This window comes from Olea europaea, chromosome 8 (assembly GCF_002742605.1).
Source record: "Olea europaea var. sylvestris chromosome 8, O_europaea_v1, whole genome shotgun sequence".
NCBI classification, from domain to species: Eukaryota; Viridiplantae; Streptophyta; class Magnoliopsida; order Lamiales; family Oleaceae; genus Olea; species Olea europaea.
In genome coordinates, this window is record NC_036244.1 from 4,172,982 (window position 1) to 4,187,285 (window position 14,304).

The window sequence follows — 14,304 nt, forward strand, 5'->3', positions numbered from 1 at the left end:
AAAAGCAAACAAAAATAATTAATTATTTAAGATAAAACCTAAAAGCCAACAAAAAATATTTATTTATGTAAATCAATTTGCAAAACCATCCACAGAACCTGTGCAATCAATACAATGCACGTGGTTGACCAGTTGTTTTAAATATTCTGTTCTCTTAATTCTAAATGGGGTAATTAAGGGAATAATATCTTTTAAAATCATAGATAATTTAATTTAATTATGTATAAATGTCTACGTGTCCATGAAAATTTTGGCGTATCCAAATTATTAATAATAAAGTTTCAGCTAATTTGTCATGTTTTGGATTCTTGACTGACTAAATATGGAAAAATAAGATCCTATTGGGAATTTTTTTAATTAATTTTGTGCAACTGAAATTATGTAAAGCCTGTATGTTCCCACGTCAAAGGCAGAAAAATAAAATAATATCACTAAAAGTTTATTTTGTTGGCTGAAAGAGTAACAGCCAGTATGAGAATTTCATTGAGAATTTTATTCTTTGACCGTGCAGATTGTGATAAAATTAATTTATTAGGTTTAGGTTATAAAAAATAAAAAATAAATAAAAAAGGAACGTATTCTATCTGATATAGTACGTACTTTTTTAATGTGTTTTTGTATGGAATAATCTATTTTAGATCGCATTTAATTAATCTTGTATCCAATGCATGAAATTGTGTTATCGTCATGCGATTTTTGTTGATAATTTTGATATGAAATGAATCGATGGTCACTTTAGCATCTTATTGATTCATTGATCAAAGAAGTTGATATCAAAAATTAAAAATTTTCATATTAATACAAAGTTTTAATAAATGGTGAATTTAGAGAGTTCCTTTAGTTGACTTTACAAAATTCTTTTATTATCTACAATTACATGCACTTTAAAAAAACTATTAACACCGTAACATACGTGTGAAAATGTGTTAAAATTTGTTGGATCGAGCTTTTATCATTTGAATTAAAAATTAATCGATGCTAAGCAAGGAAAGACTAAATATTTTGTGATAATTTGATCACTTTTATTTCAGTTAAAAATTTTGAACTTGAAATCACGTTGTTGCTTGCAAAACGATCAAGGCTTTTACAAAAAAAGTTATAAACATCTTATGCATGTAAATTAAAAGTTTGTATGGCACAGAATTTTCTCCAAGAAAAATAATTTTCTTGGAGATTGTGGGATTAAATAGTGAAGAAAATTTGTGACTTAATACATGGATAGAAGCATAACAATTAATTTACCACAATCAACCTAAAAGCAATTAAATTATTCTACTTTTTGCTTTTAAGCTAATGAATTTTGACTTGCAGAAATGGTTTCTGAGCGGTAAAAGTCATACGTCAAAAGAGGGTGGCTCTAGAACCTAGGATGCCCAGCTTGGTAACACTGTTATCTCTTTTTAGTCTTTTAGGCTTTATATACTTTTAACAGCGCATTTTTATACATTTGTCTCTCGTCCTATTTCTTGGCTTATAAATATCACTAATAATCCCTTCATTTTATATTCAAAAAGAACAAGAAAAGTGTCATAATTATAAACTAGAAAATGCTCCTCTTCTTGAAATCTACGTCTGGGAAAGTAAAGCAATACCCTGAAGAAGAACAAGATGAGAACAAGAAGAAGATTAATGAAACATGCTGCTGCACATCCCTAACTGTTTGGAGAAAATCACTTCTCTTCAACTGCAAAGGTTTCACTGTTATTGGCTCTGATGGAAGTTTACTCTATAGAGTTGATAATTACACTGGACATCCTATTCAAATCATTCTCATGGATGGCTCCGGAAATCCCATTTTCACTATCTGTAATCGCAAGGTATATGTTTCTTTTTTCATTTTTATGCTTATTTCGTTGAACCGCCTTGTCTAAAAGCTATGGAAAGATACACGTATGTTTGTTTAAATTCAGTCTCATGACGTATTTCTTGTTTTCTTTATATGGTATCAGAAACTCGGGCTAGTAGACAGCTGGCTGATCTACGAAGGAGAAGTTGGCGAAGATCGCAGCATTAAGACAACATCCAAGAAACCTATTTACAGTGTGAGGAAAAACTTCAACATAATACAAACAAATCTAAATGTTCTTGCATATGTTTACGGTGGAATATCTCATAAGAGATATGCATACATGATTGAAGGGTCATACGCGAATCGATCATGCAGAATTTTGGATAATTCAAGAAGGATTGTGGCAGAGATCAAGAAGAAGGAGGCCATAAATGGAGGTGTATCTTATGGTTTGGAGGTTTTTATTCTGATTGTACGTCCCGGATTTGATTCTAGATTTGCTATGGCCATTGTATTATTGCTTGATCAAATGTTTTCTTGATCCTTCTCTTTGATGTATATTTAAAGTCATTAGTTTCTATTTGATTATTCTGATGTCACTTATTATCGAAGTTCGTTGACTTTAGAGTAAAAACTCCAAAGTTACTTTATCACGAGTGTTATGTAGAGATTATATACTAGTTGTTACATCCATAACAAGCCTAAACTTCTTAAGAGGGAAAACCCATCATCGCCAACTTTCACTAGATTCTCAGGCTTCATTGTTAATGATTTGATGGTAGCGGAAGAATATTAATCAAGTCGAGTACAAAACAAGCAAGATTCGTGCACGAATAAGCTCTCTAATTCATTATTTGAAAAATGAATTGACAGCAATTCTATTCCTAAGTTCAGAAATTGTGTAAAAACCAATAAACTAGGCAAAATACTCCTATTGCTACAACGATTCAAATAACCCTCAAACAAATGAAAAATCAAGTCTTCAAATTAAGCCCCTCTTTGAGCTCTATTTTTCTCGAAACTCATTTTTCAAAACTCATTTTGAATTACACAGTCTCCCATAAAATAATTTTATATGTAACTCCAAAAATTTTCCTATTTTTAAACCATACCATCTCCAAAAAAAAAAGTATTTCAAAACATATTTTTTTCCCCAAAAATGGGTCTCAAACGGGGGCTGAAAGAAATAACTTAATTTGACGGACATGGTGGTTCCGAATGACGGAGGTGGTTGTGGACCTAATTTGGAGCACAGAGAAATGAGAGTAGAAAGTTGCTTTGAAAGATAATGAAATTTAACTAACACAAATAGCAAAGCTATACCATCTTAGAACTTCACCGCTCGTTCGAATTTTTTAAGCCCTTATTTTCGTGTATTTGTTCCTTGAATCTATTTCCAAGAAACGTAGTCTGTATATTAGTACTTAACTTTCACAATAAACCAAGAAAAGAGATTTGGGAATATCATGAACAGATAGGGTCCGTTCTCATAGCCAACACTAATAACACTTCAGAAACACTGGTAGGATCAAAGCATTTATGTTTTCCGAATAAAAGTAGGCAAGTACATAACGTAAACAAACTCGAACAAGATTAAAGACACGAGATTTATGTAGTATGATTTTATACTTACATTCTATTGGAGTGTTTAAGAAAGTCCAGCCTCAGTTATATATAGGATAAATGATTGATTTATTAGAGATTATGCTTGGGTTAACCTCTTGGGATGGACCCCAAAACAATCTTAACTATGTAGACGCAAATTACGGATAACCAGTTGTGGCAGTGGAACGAAGGTGATGGGTCCTAAGCTGGATTGCTTTGGGCCGAAAAATACGTGGGTGGCACTTAAGGTGTGTGATTGTATAAACGTGAGACGGTATCTCTTGACACAATGGAAGAGTTAAGCCTTAATATTAGAGCATGTAATCATTCCTAATTTGAAGAAGAGATGAATATATTTTCGTTTGACGGAGGACATAATAACATGGGACTTCAATAGAAGATGATTGTTTTGAACAAAGTCCCACATCAATTAGACACAGGGATAGACCCACATGAGGTCATGGTCTAATTTTACACTCGTTAACGGCGTACGAAACAATCAATTATGGCAAACGTTACAACGCATCAAAATATGTTGTTCTAAACTAATATTTCGAAAATTTCAATAATATGCTAACTTTCAAAATTCGTCGATGATTGTATACTATCCGAATCTACAAATTGTCTAGGTCATTTAGAAGCTTGTTTCGAGAACTACATCATGGTCATATTGAATAGTCCAAGCGAATATCGAAAATAATTAAATATGTGTCAAATATATATCTTAAAAGAAACGTCTAACTTGTCTTCTCTTTAAAACAATTTCAATTATTTCATTGACTTTTATTATTTTTGCATGATAAAACTTTCAATATAATTTACATAATTTTATTAGGAAATTTTACATGAAATATGACGTCAAAAATTTTAGAATCGTTACGAATTAAATGTAATTTAAATTACTTTCGAATTACTTTTGCATTAAATTTTAATTTCATTTATTTTCTAGATTAAATGTGAATTTCATTTTAATTCAATTACTTCTTACATTCAATTTGATTTACTCGTCATTAGGCCAATATTTGTCAACGAAATGGTAACAAAATTATACAAGTAGCAAAATTCATTTAACAATATTGATATAAGACGTTTTCAAAGTATCAAAATGTGTATTAACTTATTTTCAATAATATTATATCGTTTTTTAATTAAAAAATTTACACTTTAATTTTTGACCCCACAATACAAAAAATATGAATCCGCTCCTAGTTAGACATTGAACAAAATGATAGATTTTATATTGCTACCTCCCATAATAAGCTAATATTTTCGAGATTAAACTCAAGCCAAAAGCCACTGTGACAAACCCTGGACGTCCACGGAGTTGTCACCCAAGAATAACACTTAAACTCAATTCCCAATATCTATTTCTCGTCTATGGTTATTTATCTTGATGACAAATCGAAGTGCAGTAAAAGAAACACGATGGGGTGGGCTCTAGAACTAGGCTGGCCAGTTAGGTAACCCTATCATTTTTGAATCTTTTAACAGCACATTTTCATACATTATTGTCTCTTGTCCGTCTAGATTCCTGTTTCCTGGCATATAAATATCACTAATAATCCCTCCTTTTATATTCAAAAAGATCAAGAAAAGTGTCATAATTCAAGAGAAAAAAATGCTCCTCTTCTTGAAATATACATATGAGAAAGTAAAGCAATACCCTGAAGAAGATCAAGATGAGAAAAACAAGAAGATTAATGAAACATTCTGCTGCACATCCCTAAATGTTCGGAGAAAATCACTTCTCTTTAGCTGTAAAGGTTCCACTGTTATTGACTCTAATGGCAGTTTACAGAGTTGATAATTACATTGGACATCCTAATCAAATCATTCCCGTAGATGGCTCCAGAAATCCCATTTTCACCATCTGTAATCGCAAGTTATAAGTTTTGTTTTCATTCTTATGCTTATTTTGTAGAACCATCTCATATAAAAGTTTTGAAGAGTATACATGTATGTTTCTTTAAATTCAGTCCTGGACATATTTCTTGTTTTTCATTTTTTATTTTGCTTTTATATGGTATCAGAAACTCGGGCTTGTAGACAACTGGCTAATATACGAAGGAGAAATTGGCAAAGATTGCAGCATTAAGACAAAATCCAAGAAACCTATTTACAGTGTGAGGAAAATCTCAACATAATACAAACAAATCTCAATGTTCTTGATTGAAGGGTCATACACGAATCGATCCTAAAGAATTTTGGATGATTCAAGTGTTGGGTTGTGTCTCCATATATTATATTTTACTATAATAAAATATAATTATAATAAATAAATTGTAATTTTATTTATTTATTGCACTATTTTTTAGCATGCGAATTAAAGTACCTATGATCACTTGAGATAATATAAGTTGGATTTTTGAATTGAGAAGTACCGCGTGATACAAACTATATTTTGATCATAAATAGTTTGTTCACAACCAATGTATAAGGATTGACACATTCTACTGGAAGGTTGTAGGGTTGACCGATTTATTATTCAGGTTTTTGATTTATCCTTATCACAAAAATAATTAAAGGTGAAACTAGTATATACTTGAAATGTATTGAACGTACCGTATGTTGAATTTAATTCTATTAATTCTATAGCATGACCATGCAGAGAATTAAATTCCACTTGACCGCTTTGTATTTTATTTAAATCCATTGACAGGATTATGTATATTTTTTCGTGATTTTAATGGTTCTTTGATTCGTCAATGGGAGATATCAATTTGATTGGTCAAATATCTCGATGAGTTAGAAACTTGAGAATGAATTGAGTAGAGAACATGAATTTGTATCAGGCATCGTCACCCTGAAAATGAATAGAGTGACTACTTAAGTATTTTCTGCAAAATGGTTAAAGTCTGAATTCAGTGTTTAACGATGGTTAAACTTTGATATCTATGATTAATTCAAAGAACCGTTGAAGAAAGTGAAACTTAAATTAGTGAGAATAATTAGAAAGGCAAAATGATCATTTAAATGCAATTATATAGAAGAAGTTTTCCTCTCGACTGAATTTTTTGTCTACTTCTATGCGGTCACATAGATGTTCAATCACATAGTACAAAGGATCAGTTCTTCCGTCCATCGATTGAACCAAGTTGTTCCGCTTCATGTCGTCTTTCGAGCCTAACATAAAACTTGGTCGTAGTTTTCAACTTCATTCTTTTGGACTTCGTAGCTTGAACACATGAATATAGGGCTCCATGAACTCTATTTGATCTCGGACTTACCCTTGGCCTCTTCTCAACATACATCAAAATTTTATTAATTCGTTGTCTTCTTTGGATCACATCACCCTCTCCCTCTTTGAAAGGACTCAACCTCAAATTTGTACTTTGAAGATTTAAACTGTAGCTATTGTCTTCAATTATTGCAATAACATAGAATGGTCCATCTCCTCTAGGATGAAACCTTGACCTTCTTTGCAATCAAACACACCCCTTTCAAATACACATCTAAACCCAATCACCCAGTTTGAATACTTTAAGCCCTTTTCCTATGCTACCCTGAGAACCATATAATTCAATTCCCTTGTCATAGGTAAATACTTCTTCTTCAATTCTCATAAAATCCTCCACTTGTATCGAATCAATTAGATATTCAATGGGTGGTATCCCATCAATCAAGTCTTCCTAGAACAAGTTTTGAATTCCTGTGACAAATAAATATTCAAATTGAAGAGGGATTTGTTAGTCCTCATCAAAGCACTCCCAATCTCACTCTTTTTTGCATAAAAACTAGCTTTGGATTTTTTTCTCCTCTCAGAAAACTTTCTTTTTTTCTCTCGTGTGGCTCTACTCTTTTTCCTTACAATTAACCACCTCTCTTTCTTCTCTCCTACTCTCCTTTTATCTCTTGTTGCATTTCTTTTCTTCCTCATCCCTCAACCTCAGTTGATCCTCGTGTTTCTATTATGGTGTTAAGGGTACAAGAGTAATAGCTCTTCCATCTTTCACAAAGTTATATCTATTCTTGAATCCATCATACTTCACCTTCCTATGATACTGTCATGGCCTATCCAGCAAAATATGCCTAGCATACATAGAAACTATATCGCACATTACATCATCACTATACCTCCCAATTGAGAAATTCACCAAGACTTGCCTACATATCCTAACCTCTCCACAATCATCAGACCACTACAATTTGTAAAGCTTGGGATGATTTGTCGTAGTCAACCCTAATTTCTCAACCAGTGTTGTACTAGCAATATTAGTACAACTATCCTGTTAATAATCAAACTAAATACCTTATTTTTGACATGGCATCTAGTATGAAAGATGTTTTCCCATTGCTGCTCCTCATCATTTACTTTAATTTGTGTATTGGAGCATGCATCACCACAAGTGCGTCTCCTACGACCAGGTACTCTACTACATCACCATCACTAGCATCCTTTAATTCAGGCATCTCATTTTCATCACTATCACTCACTATTTCCCTATTGGTATGCAAGATCATTGCCCTTTTATTCAGATATTGAGAAACAATGTGACTCGATTCTAACCACCTAAAACATTTGACATCCCAATTCTTAGAAGGTTGGGAATTCGCCTTGGGTGTAGTTTTGCTAGCAACTTCCTCATTTCCCCTTGGTAGTTCGGTCTTACCACTTGCAACAACCCTATCACCTCTATTATCATCCCACTAAGGTTTCCAAAAAAGACTAGGATCCAATAAACCATATTAATACCTAGCTATCACATTCATCTTCAACTGTTTCCCCACCTTTATAGCCACATGTAGTATGTCCTCCAATTCCACATAATGTTGTAGCTCCACTATATTAGTTATTTCCTTATTCAAACCATTCAAAAATTGAGCTATGGTGGCCTCCCTATCATCCTCAAAATGCACTCTAATCATTATCACCTCCGTCTCCTTATAATAGTCATCCACACTTCTAAACCCTTGGTAGAGGTTTTTCAATTTTTGATGAAGCTTCCTATAATAATGATTAGGCACAAATCTCTTCCTCATGATATACTTCAATTCTTCCCAAGTACTAATAGGCCTCTCACAATTTCTCCTACTAGATGCCACTACTTGATCCCACCAAGTAATAGCATAGTCGGTGAACTCAAGTACCGCAATCTTTACCTTCTTTTCTCTCGAGTAGTTATGGTAATCAAATATTACTTCGATCTCCTTCTCCCACTCCAAGTATGTCTCCAAATCACTCATTCTTTTGAATGAAGGAATTGTCATTTTAATGTTGCCTATACTTCTATCCACTCCATTTCCAACAAGATCCCGACCTCTTTTTTCATCCCTAACACCTCTATCCATCATTGTTCCTAACTTAACATCCACTAATGTTTCCTCTTCAATATCACTACCCACTTCATATTCATCACGATTCTCCCGCCTACCTTGCCTTCTTAAATTGAGAACTCCTCTACGTATATTGGCAAACAATGGGTCTGCCTTTCCATCCACGCCTCTTGTCTATACAATATGTCCCTCTCATCTTCAAATAATCTTTCAAACTATTGTATCAACTCCTCCAACATGTTGACTTGATTATTGTTCCTGCTTGATGTAGAGTCGTCTCTATCAGACATAATAAATCTAAAATAATATCTGCCTCAAGTGTATACGTTCGTGTATCATGTAAATTGCCTTTTCCCCTTTATTAGTCTCACCACTCTTGCCTTTTTCCACTCAATGATTTCATCCAAGTGCTTCAAAAACTAATTCGGAATCAACCAAGTGTTATTCTCGAAGAATTCAAATTAGAGACTGGGATTTATAACTTTAGAAGGCTCAAGAAAGAAAGAAAGAAAAGAATTGGACACTTTTGAATGGAAACTTTTAATTCAAGAAAATGATTCTTGAATTTCGGGTTGGATAAGACTAATATATATATATATACACACACACACACACACACACACATACATACACTTTTTTGACTAAAAAAAATGAACTTAAAAACTACTGATAATTTTTGAATTTTTTTTGCTGAAAAATTCAACTACAAAACCAACAAAACAAACGAAATTGCTTTGGGTGCTAAATTGGCTCAAAATTAATTTTTGAATTTTTTTTGATATTTTTATGAATTGAAGAATCAAAAAGACGATGAACACGAAGAAATTAAAGTTTAATAATTACAGAATGAAATTAAAGTCTAATAATTACAAAATTTACCATAAAAAATAAAGTTTTAACATAAATAAAAGATTTACGAAAATTGGAAATTCGCTTGCCAGAATGTACTATGCGATCGCATAGAACAAATTTTCATCCCGGCAGAGTTTTCTGCCTACTTCTATGTGGTCGCATAGTAGAAAGGATCAGTTCCTCTGTCCATCGCTTGAACTAAATTGTTTTTCTTCGTGTTGTCTTCCGAGCCCAACATGAAACTTGGTCGTAGGCTTGTCAACTTCACTCTTTAGGACTTTTTAGCTTGGACACATGAATGTAGGGCTCCATAAACTCTCTTTGATCTTGGGCTTGCCCTTGGCCAAGGGATAGCAAATTGACTTGTCAGCTTGGACCGAAAAAAAGCTCGAGCTGACCCGACTCATGGCTCGATTTCACTGAACCCCATCTTGGGATGTCAGGCCGAGCTCGAGCCAGCTCCAAAAAAATCAAAATCAAGCAGCTGGTACGTAGGCAACACTGCAACCAGCTGGTGCTACCTTTGTAAAAGATAGCAAGCTGCTACCTTCATGAAAAATAAAAATAAATAAATAAATAACCGAACCAAGCCGAAAGCTCAAGTCGACCATCATTTTTTTTTGCTGAGCTTTTGCTCGGCTTGACTTGAGCAAAAAAAAGCTCGAGCCGAGCCTAACCTCGAGTTTCGGCTCGACTCGTTGACACTCGTACCTTGGCCTCTCCTCAACATACATCAAACTCTTGTTAGTTCATTGCCTTCCTTAGATCACATCATGGCATATCCGAAAATACAAGTTGTTTTGATTCAATCTTTTTTTTAGTCGCACTCTCAAATTTTTTGTATCTAGCAGGTGATGATTTCACATACTTCACTACATAACTATTGAATCATGTGCTTTTTTCAGCTCTATACAAACTATCAAGTTAACAATAAGTGTACAACATCTATATACAAATACCTGCCATCCGAAATGCTCCCATCATTTTCCCAACCAATCATCTTCCTCACTGAGATATAAAATAATCAGTCCATTTGCACTAGCATTGTCTACTATGGTTGTAAGCACATTATCAATGCCCCACTCATGCAAGCAACATTCTATAATATTGCCAATAATTTTACCCTCGTAATTAGATATCATTCAAAAATTCAAAATTATTTTTAGGTGTCCAATTAGAGTCAACTTAATGGGCTACAAGAGACATATAATTATATTTTGAATGATGTCTAAGTGTGTATTGAGTGTAACTCTTTGACTTGAGTAGCAAGGATCTTTTTCAACTCTAATTTCTCACAATATAGTTGGTAAATATTTCTAACATTAGTCCTACACCATTGACAACAAAATTTAGAATAAGCTACACTAGAAAAATGTCTAAATCCCATCCTCTCAACAAAGTTAAAAGGTAGTTCATCGACAATAACCATTTATGCACATGTCAATCTACACACTTCCTTACTAACCCCAACAGCCAAAAGATTGGTCCTACCACCCTCAGCTTGTTTATCAAAACTTAAGATTTTTTGCCTTTTGTCTTCCACCCTTCCAGGGTACTTTTTACAATGTCTAACCATATGAGTCCTTAAAGTACTTGTCACGTACTTCTTAGCCCCACATGTATAAGATTTCCCACAATATATTGCACTCACCTAATATCTTCGACTTTTAAAATTCCCATTATCATAAAATGATCTCCCACATTCAAAATTTTCCTACTATTTTTTCTCTTTCCTAAACAAGAGGGTGGAAGTGGAGGAAGAATCGTATTATTTGTACATGCATTTGATGTTGCTATGTTTCCACCAATTTTTTGACACTCATCATTAATATCCATACTCAAATTTCCACAAAATGTACATCTATATTAATCTTAAGGTTGCAACAAAATTCAGATTTTAGTTACTAAATACTCATAGTGAATAATGAAAAGATAACCGAGAAAGTGAACTATTCGTTTCTTTCCTATCATCAAATTTAAAGATAATGAAACAACATTAAATTCTTCTCCTTTTTGTATTTTCCAAATTAAAAATCTCATTTTTTTTACTCCTAACAAAAGATGTTTAATTGGCAAGAAAAGTTATAAAATTTCAATATTTTTTTTTCATAAATTACAAAGGTTCAAAAATCAGTCCAATAAGCATTATTTCAGTTCCAAAGTCGAACTATAAAACAATATAGTAAAGGAAAAATAATCTTGATTTAAGATTTGTGAATGACATTGAACATATTTACAAACTGATTAAAGAAAAAAATAAAAAATAAAAATGCACAAGATCCACACTTGACTCCATTTGCAAGGTCTGATATGGCGGTGTAGAGGTGGCGAGTCGACGAAGGCAACTTCTTTTGTCTATCTGACTATCCTTTATGGCCTTATTCTTTTTGGCTTTTAGCAGTTGGCATGGTAGACAGTGATAGACTGATAGTCACAACCTGCAAGAGAACGAAACAGAGAGAGAATCAAGAGAGAGAGAAAACATGAGATTAGGGATTTATTTTAGGATTTGATTTTTATTTTTCTTTAAACACAAATAAATAAATAAATGGCTTGGGCTGGTTAAGTTCACAAGGGGCTTGATGCTTTAAACCAAAACGACCCAACCCACCGTGATTTTGGTTAAAAAATTCAAATCAAACCAACGCAATTTACAATTTCAAACCGACTTAAACAAATCCAAGTCGATTCGGTTCAATTGGTTTGATCAATTTTTTTGCCCAAATCTAGGCACAATTGCGAGAAACCAATATAGGCAGTTGTTTTCTTTGTGCAATTGAGCAAAGCCGTGAGTTTTCTCTTCTTCCTCTTTGTGAGTATGCAATCTCCGTATTATCTTTGTGAGATAGAATCCTTTGTGGGTATTTATATACTTGGGAAGCTAGTAGTTTGTGATTTGTGGGTTGAGCAATTGTGTTGATGTTTGATTGTTGGTTTGAGAAATTGAGCCCCAATTGTTTGCGCATCAATTGAAGATCTTGGTGAATGTTTTTGTTTTTTCTTTTCTTTTCTTTTTTTCAGAGCTTTCATTTTTTCATTGGTTGATTTAATATTAATCTAATGCTTATGTTCTTAAGAATATATTCAATTTATAATCCGATCTGAGTTTTACTATCACGATCGATAAATGAAAACGAACACTTTATTTTGATAAGATTGTCCTAATTTATTAAAGTTCAAATTTAACTTAGTACTAAAATTGAGCGTAAATTCCTAAATGTATTAAATATTGTCACATGAAATTTAATTTTTGATGCACTGATCACATGAATTTTATTTTACTTGATTGTTTTATGTAGTATCTTAATCTTGAATGTGAAACGAATATCGATTACTAACTTAAAATTCTTTGAGTATCAATGTGTGAGATCAAATCACTAGTCAATATATCGATAATTTGAGAAATAAAGTGAAAACAATCGAGGAGAATTGGCGACATGGAATTCATAACCTAGTTAATAGGAATATGATCACACCTTAAGGAAATTTTCAATGGATGGTTAAATCTGAGCTTAGTAATTCGATATTAACTGTTGAATTAATATTATTATGTCATTGCAAGAGACTCTCACATAGAAAATAAAATTCCAGAATTTATTATACAATTGGAAAAGAGCATTTTGGTTATTTAACCTTAATCTGAATATTCAACATGGTCTATGGGGAAATAAGGAAAAATAGTAAGTCAATTTATTATTTATATATAGTTTCAGTAATTTTAATTAGACCGAAAGTGCAATCTCGTTTCCTTTAACGGAATGTAACATAATTATTATCATTTAGATTGATCAAGAGTTGATCTGATCAAGATAAATTTAAGGAGCTGCTATATCCGCTTTTAAATAGAAAATTATATTAGTTTTTTAATCTTATGTAAATTTACATATATAGACATATATAAAAATAAATATATTACTCTAAAATCATTAGCTAATATTTATTTTCTTTAAATTCTCTTGGATCTTTTTATATTCTTTTAGAATTTGTGTTTAAAACTCTAATAATTATAAAATAACATCTCCAACTAAAATCAAAACTAAAAAAATGTAAATCTAAATATTAAAAAGCTAAAAACCTAACAAATTTGGCCACTTGAACTTTAAAAACACCGGCAAATGGAAGCTTCAAGAATATCAAATGATTAAACTTTGTATTGTAAATTTCAATATGTCACGCCTCTTTGAACAAACTCGTGAACAAAAACTAGCGAAAATTACTTGAATATATTCGAAGCACTCCAATACTCAAATAAAATAATAAAGTCCATGTCATACTGAGGGTGGCATTAATTATAAGGTTTTATAGTTCATGAAATCGCATCTTCTAATTTTTGGTCTATATAATTAATTATTGAATTATGAGAAGGTAGATGTTATATGTAGAGGGGATGAATATAGTTTTTTTTTTTTTTTGATCTTATATAAATCTACCTAAGTAGACATATATAAAATTAAATAAAAATATATTATTCAAAATTCATCAATTAATATTTATTTTCATAAATTATTTTGAATCTTTTTATATTCTTTTAGAATTTGTGTTTAACTAAAATTCTAATAATCATAAAATATCATTTTCAACTAAAATTATAAAACCCTAATAATCATAAGATATCATTTTCAACTAAAATTAAAAAAAGAACAAATTATTTTAGTTATAATTCTTTTTTTGATATAAAAAATGGAGTCTTATATTTTATGCTTTTTTTTTAAGTATTGGTTTGATAGATGAATGTATACGAGAAATTTCAAAATAAATTTCAATACTTGTCCAACTATTCTTAC

The 14,304-nt window shown here is 32.0% G+C and overlaps 1 protein-coding gene across 1 annotated transcript; it reads left to right on the forward strand.

Moving 5' to 3' along the window:
- The first annotated feature begins 1,524 nt into the window (after positions 1 to 1,524).
- On the forward strand, positions 1,525 to 2,400 carry LOC111399214 (protein LURP-one-related 17-like). The gene is made up of 2 exons (XM_023026480.1): positions 1,525 to 1,817; positions 1,950 to 2,400. The coding sequence occupies exons 1-2, from the start codon at positions 1,548 to 1,550 to the stop codon at positions 2,328 to 2,330; spliced, it is 651 nt and encodes a 216-aa protein (XP_022882248.1). The 5' UTR covers positions 1,525 to 1,547; the 3' UTR covers positions 2,331 to 2,400.
- The last annotated feature ends 11,904 nt before the right edge of the window (positions 2,401 to 14,304 follow it).

Excerpts from the sequence above, each read along its gene's own strand:
- LOC111399214 (XM_023026480.1), top strand. The coding sequence starts at position 1,548 with ATGCTCCTCTTCTTGAAATCTACGTCTGGGAAAGTAAAGCAATACCCT. Across the intron at positions 1,818-1,949 it reads TCACTATCTGTAATCGCAAG|AAACTCGGGCTAGTAGACAG; the intron begins GTATATGTTTCT and ends ATATGGTATCAG.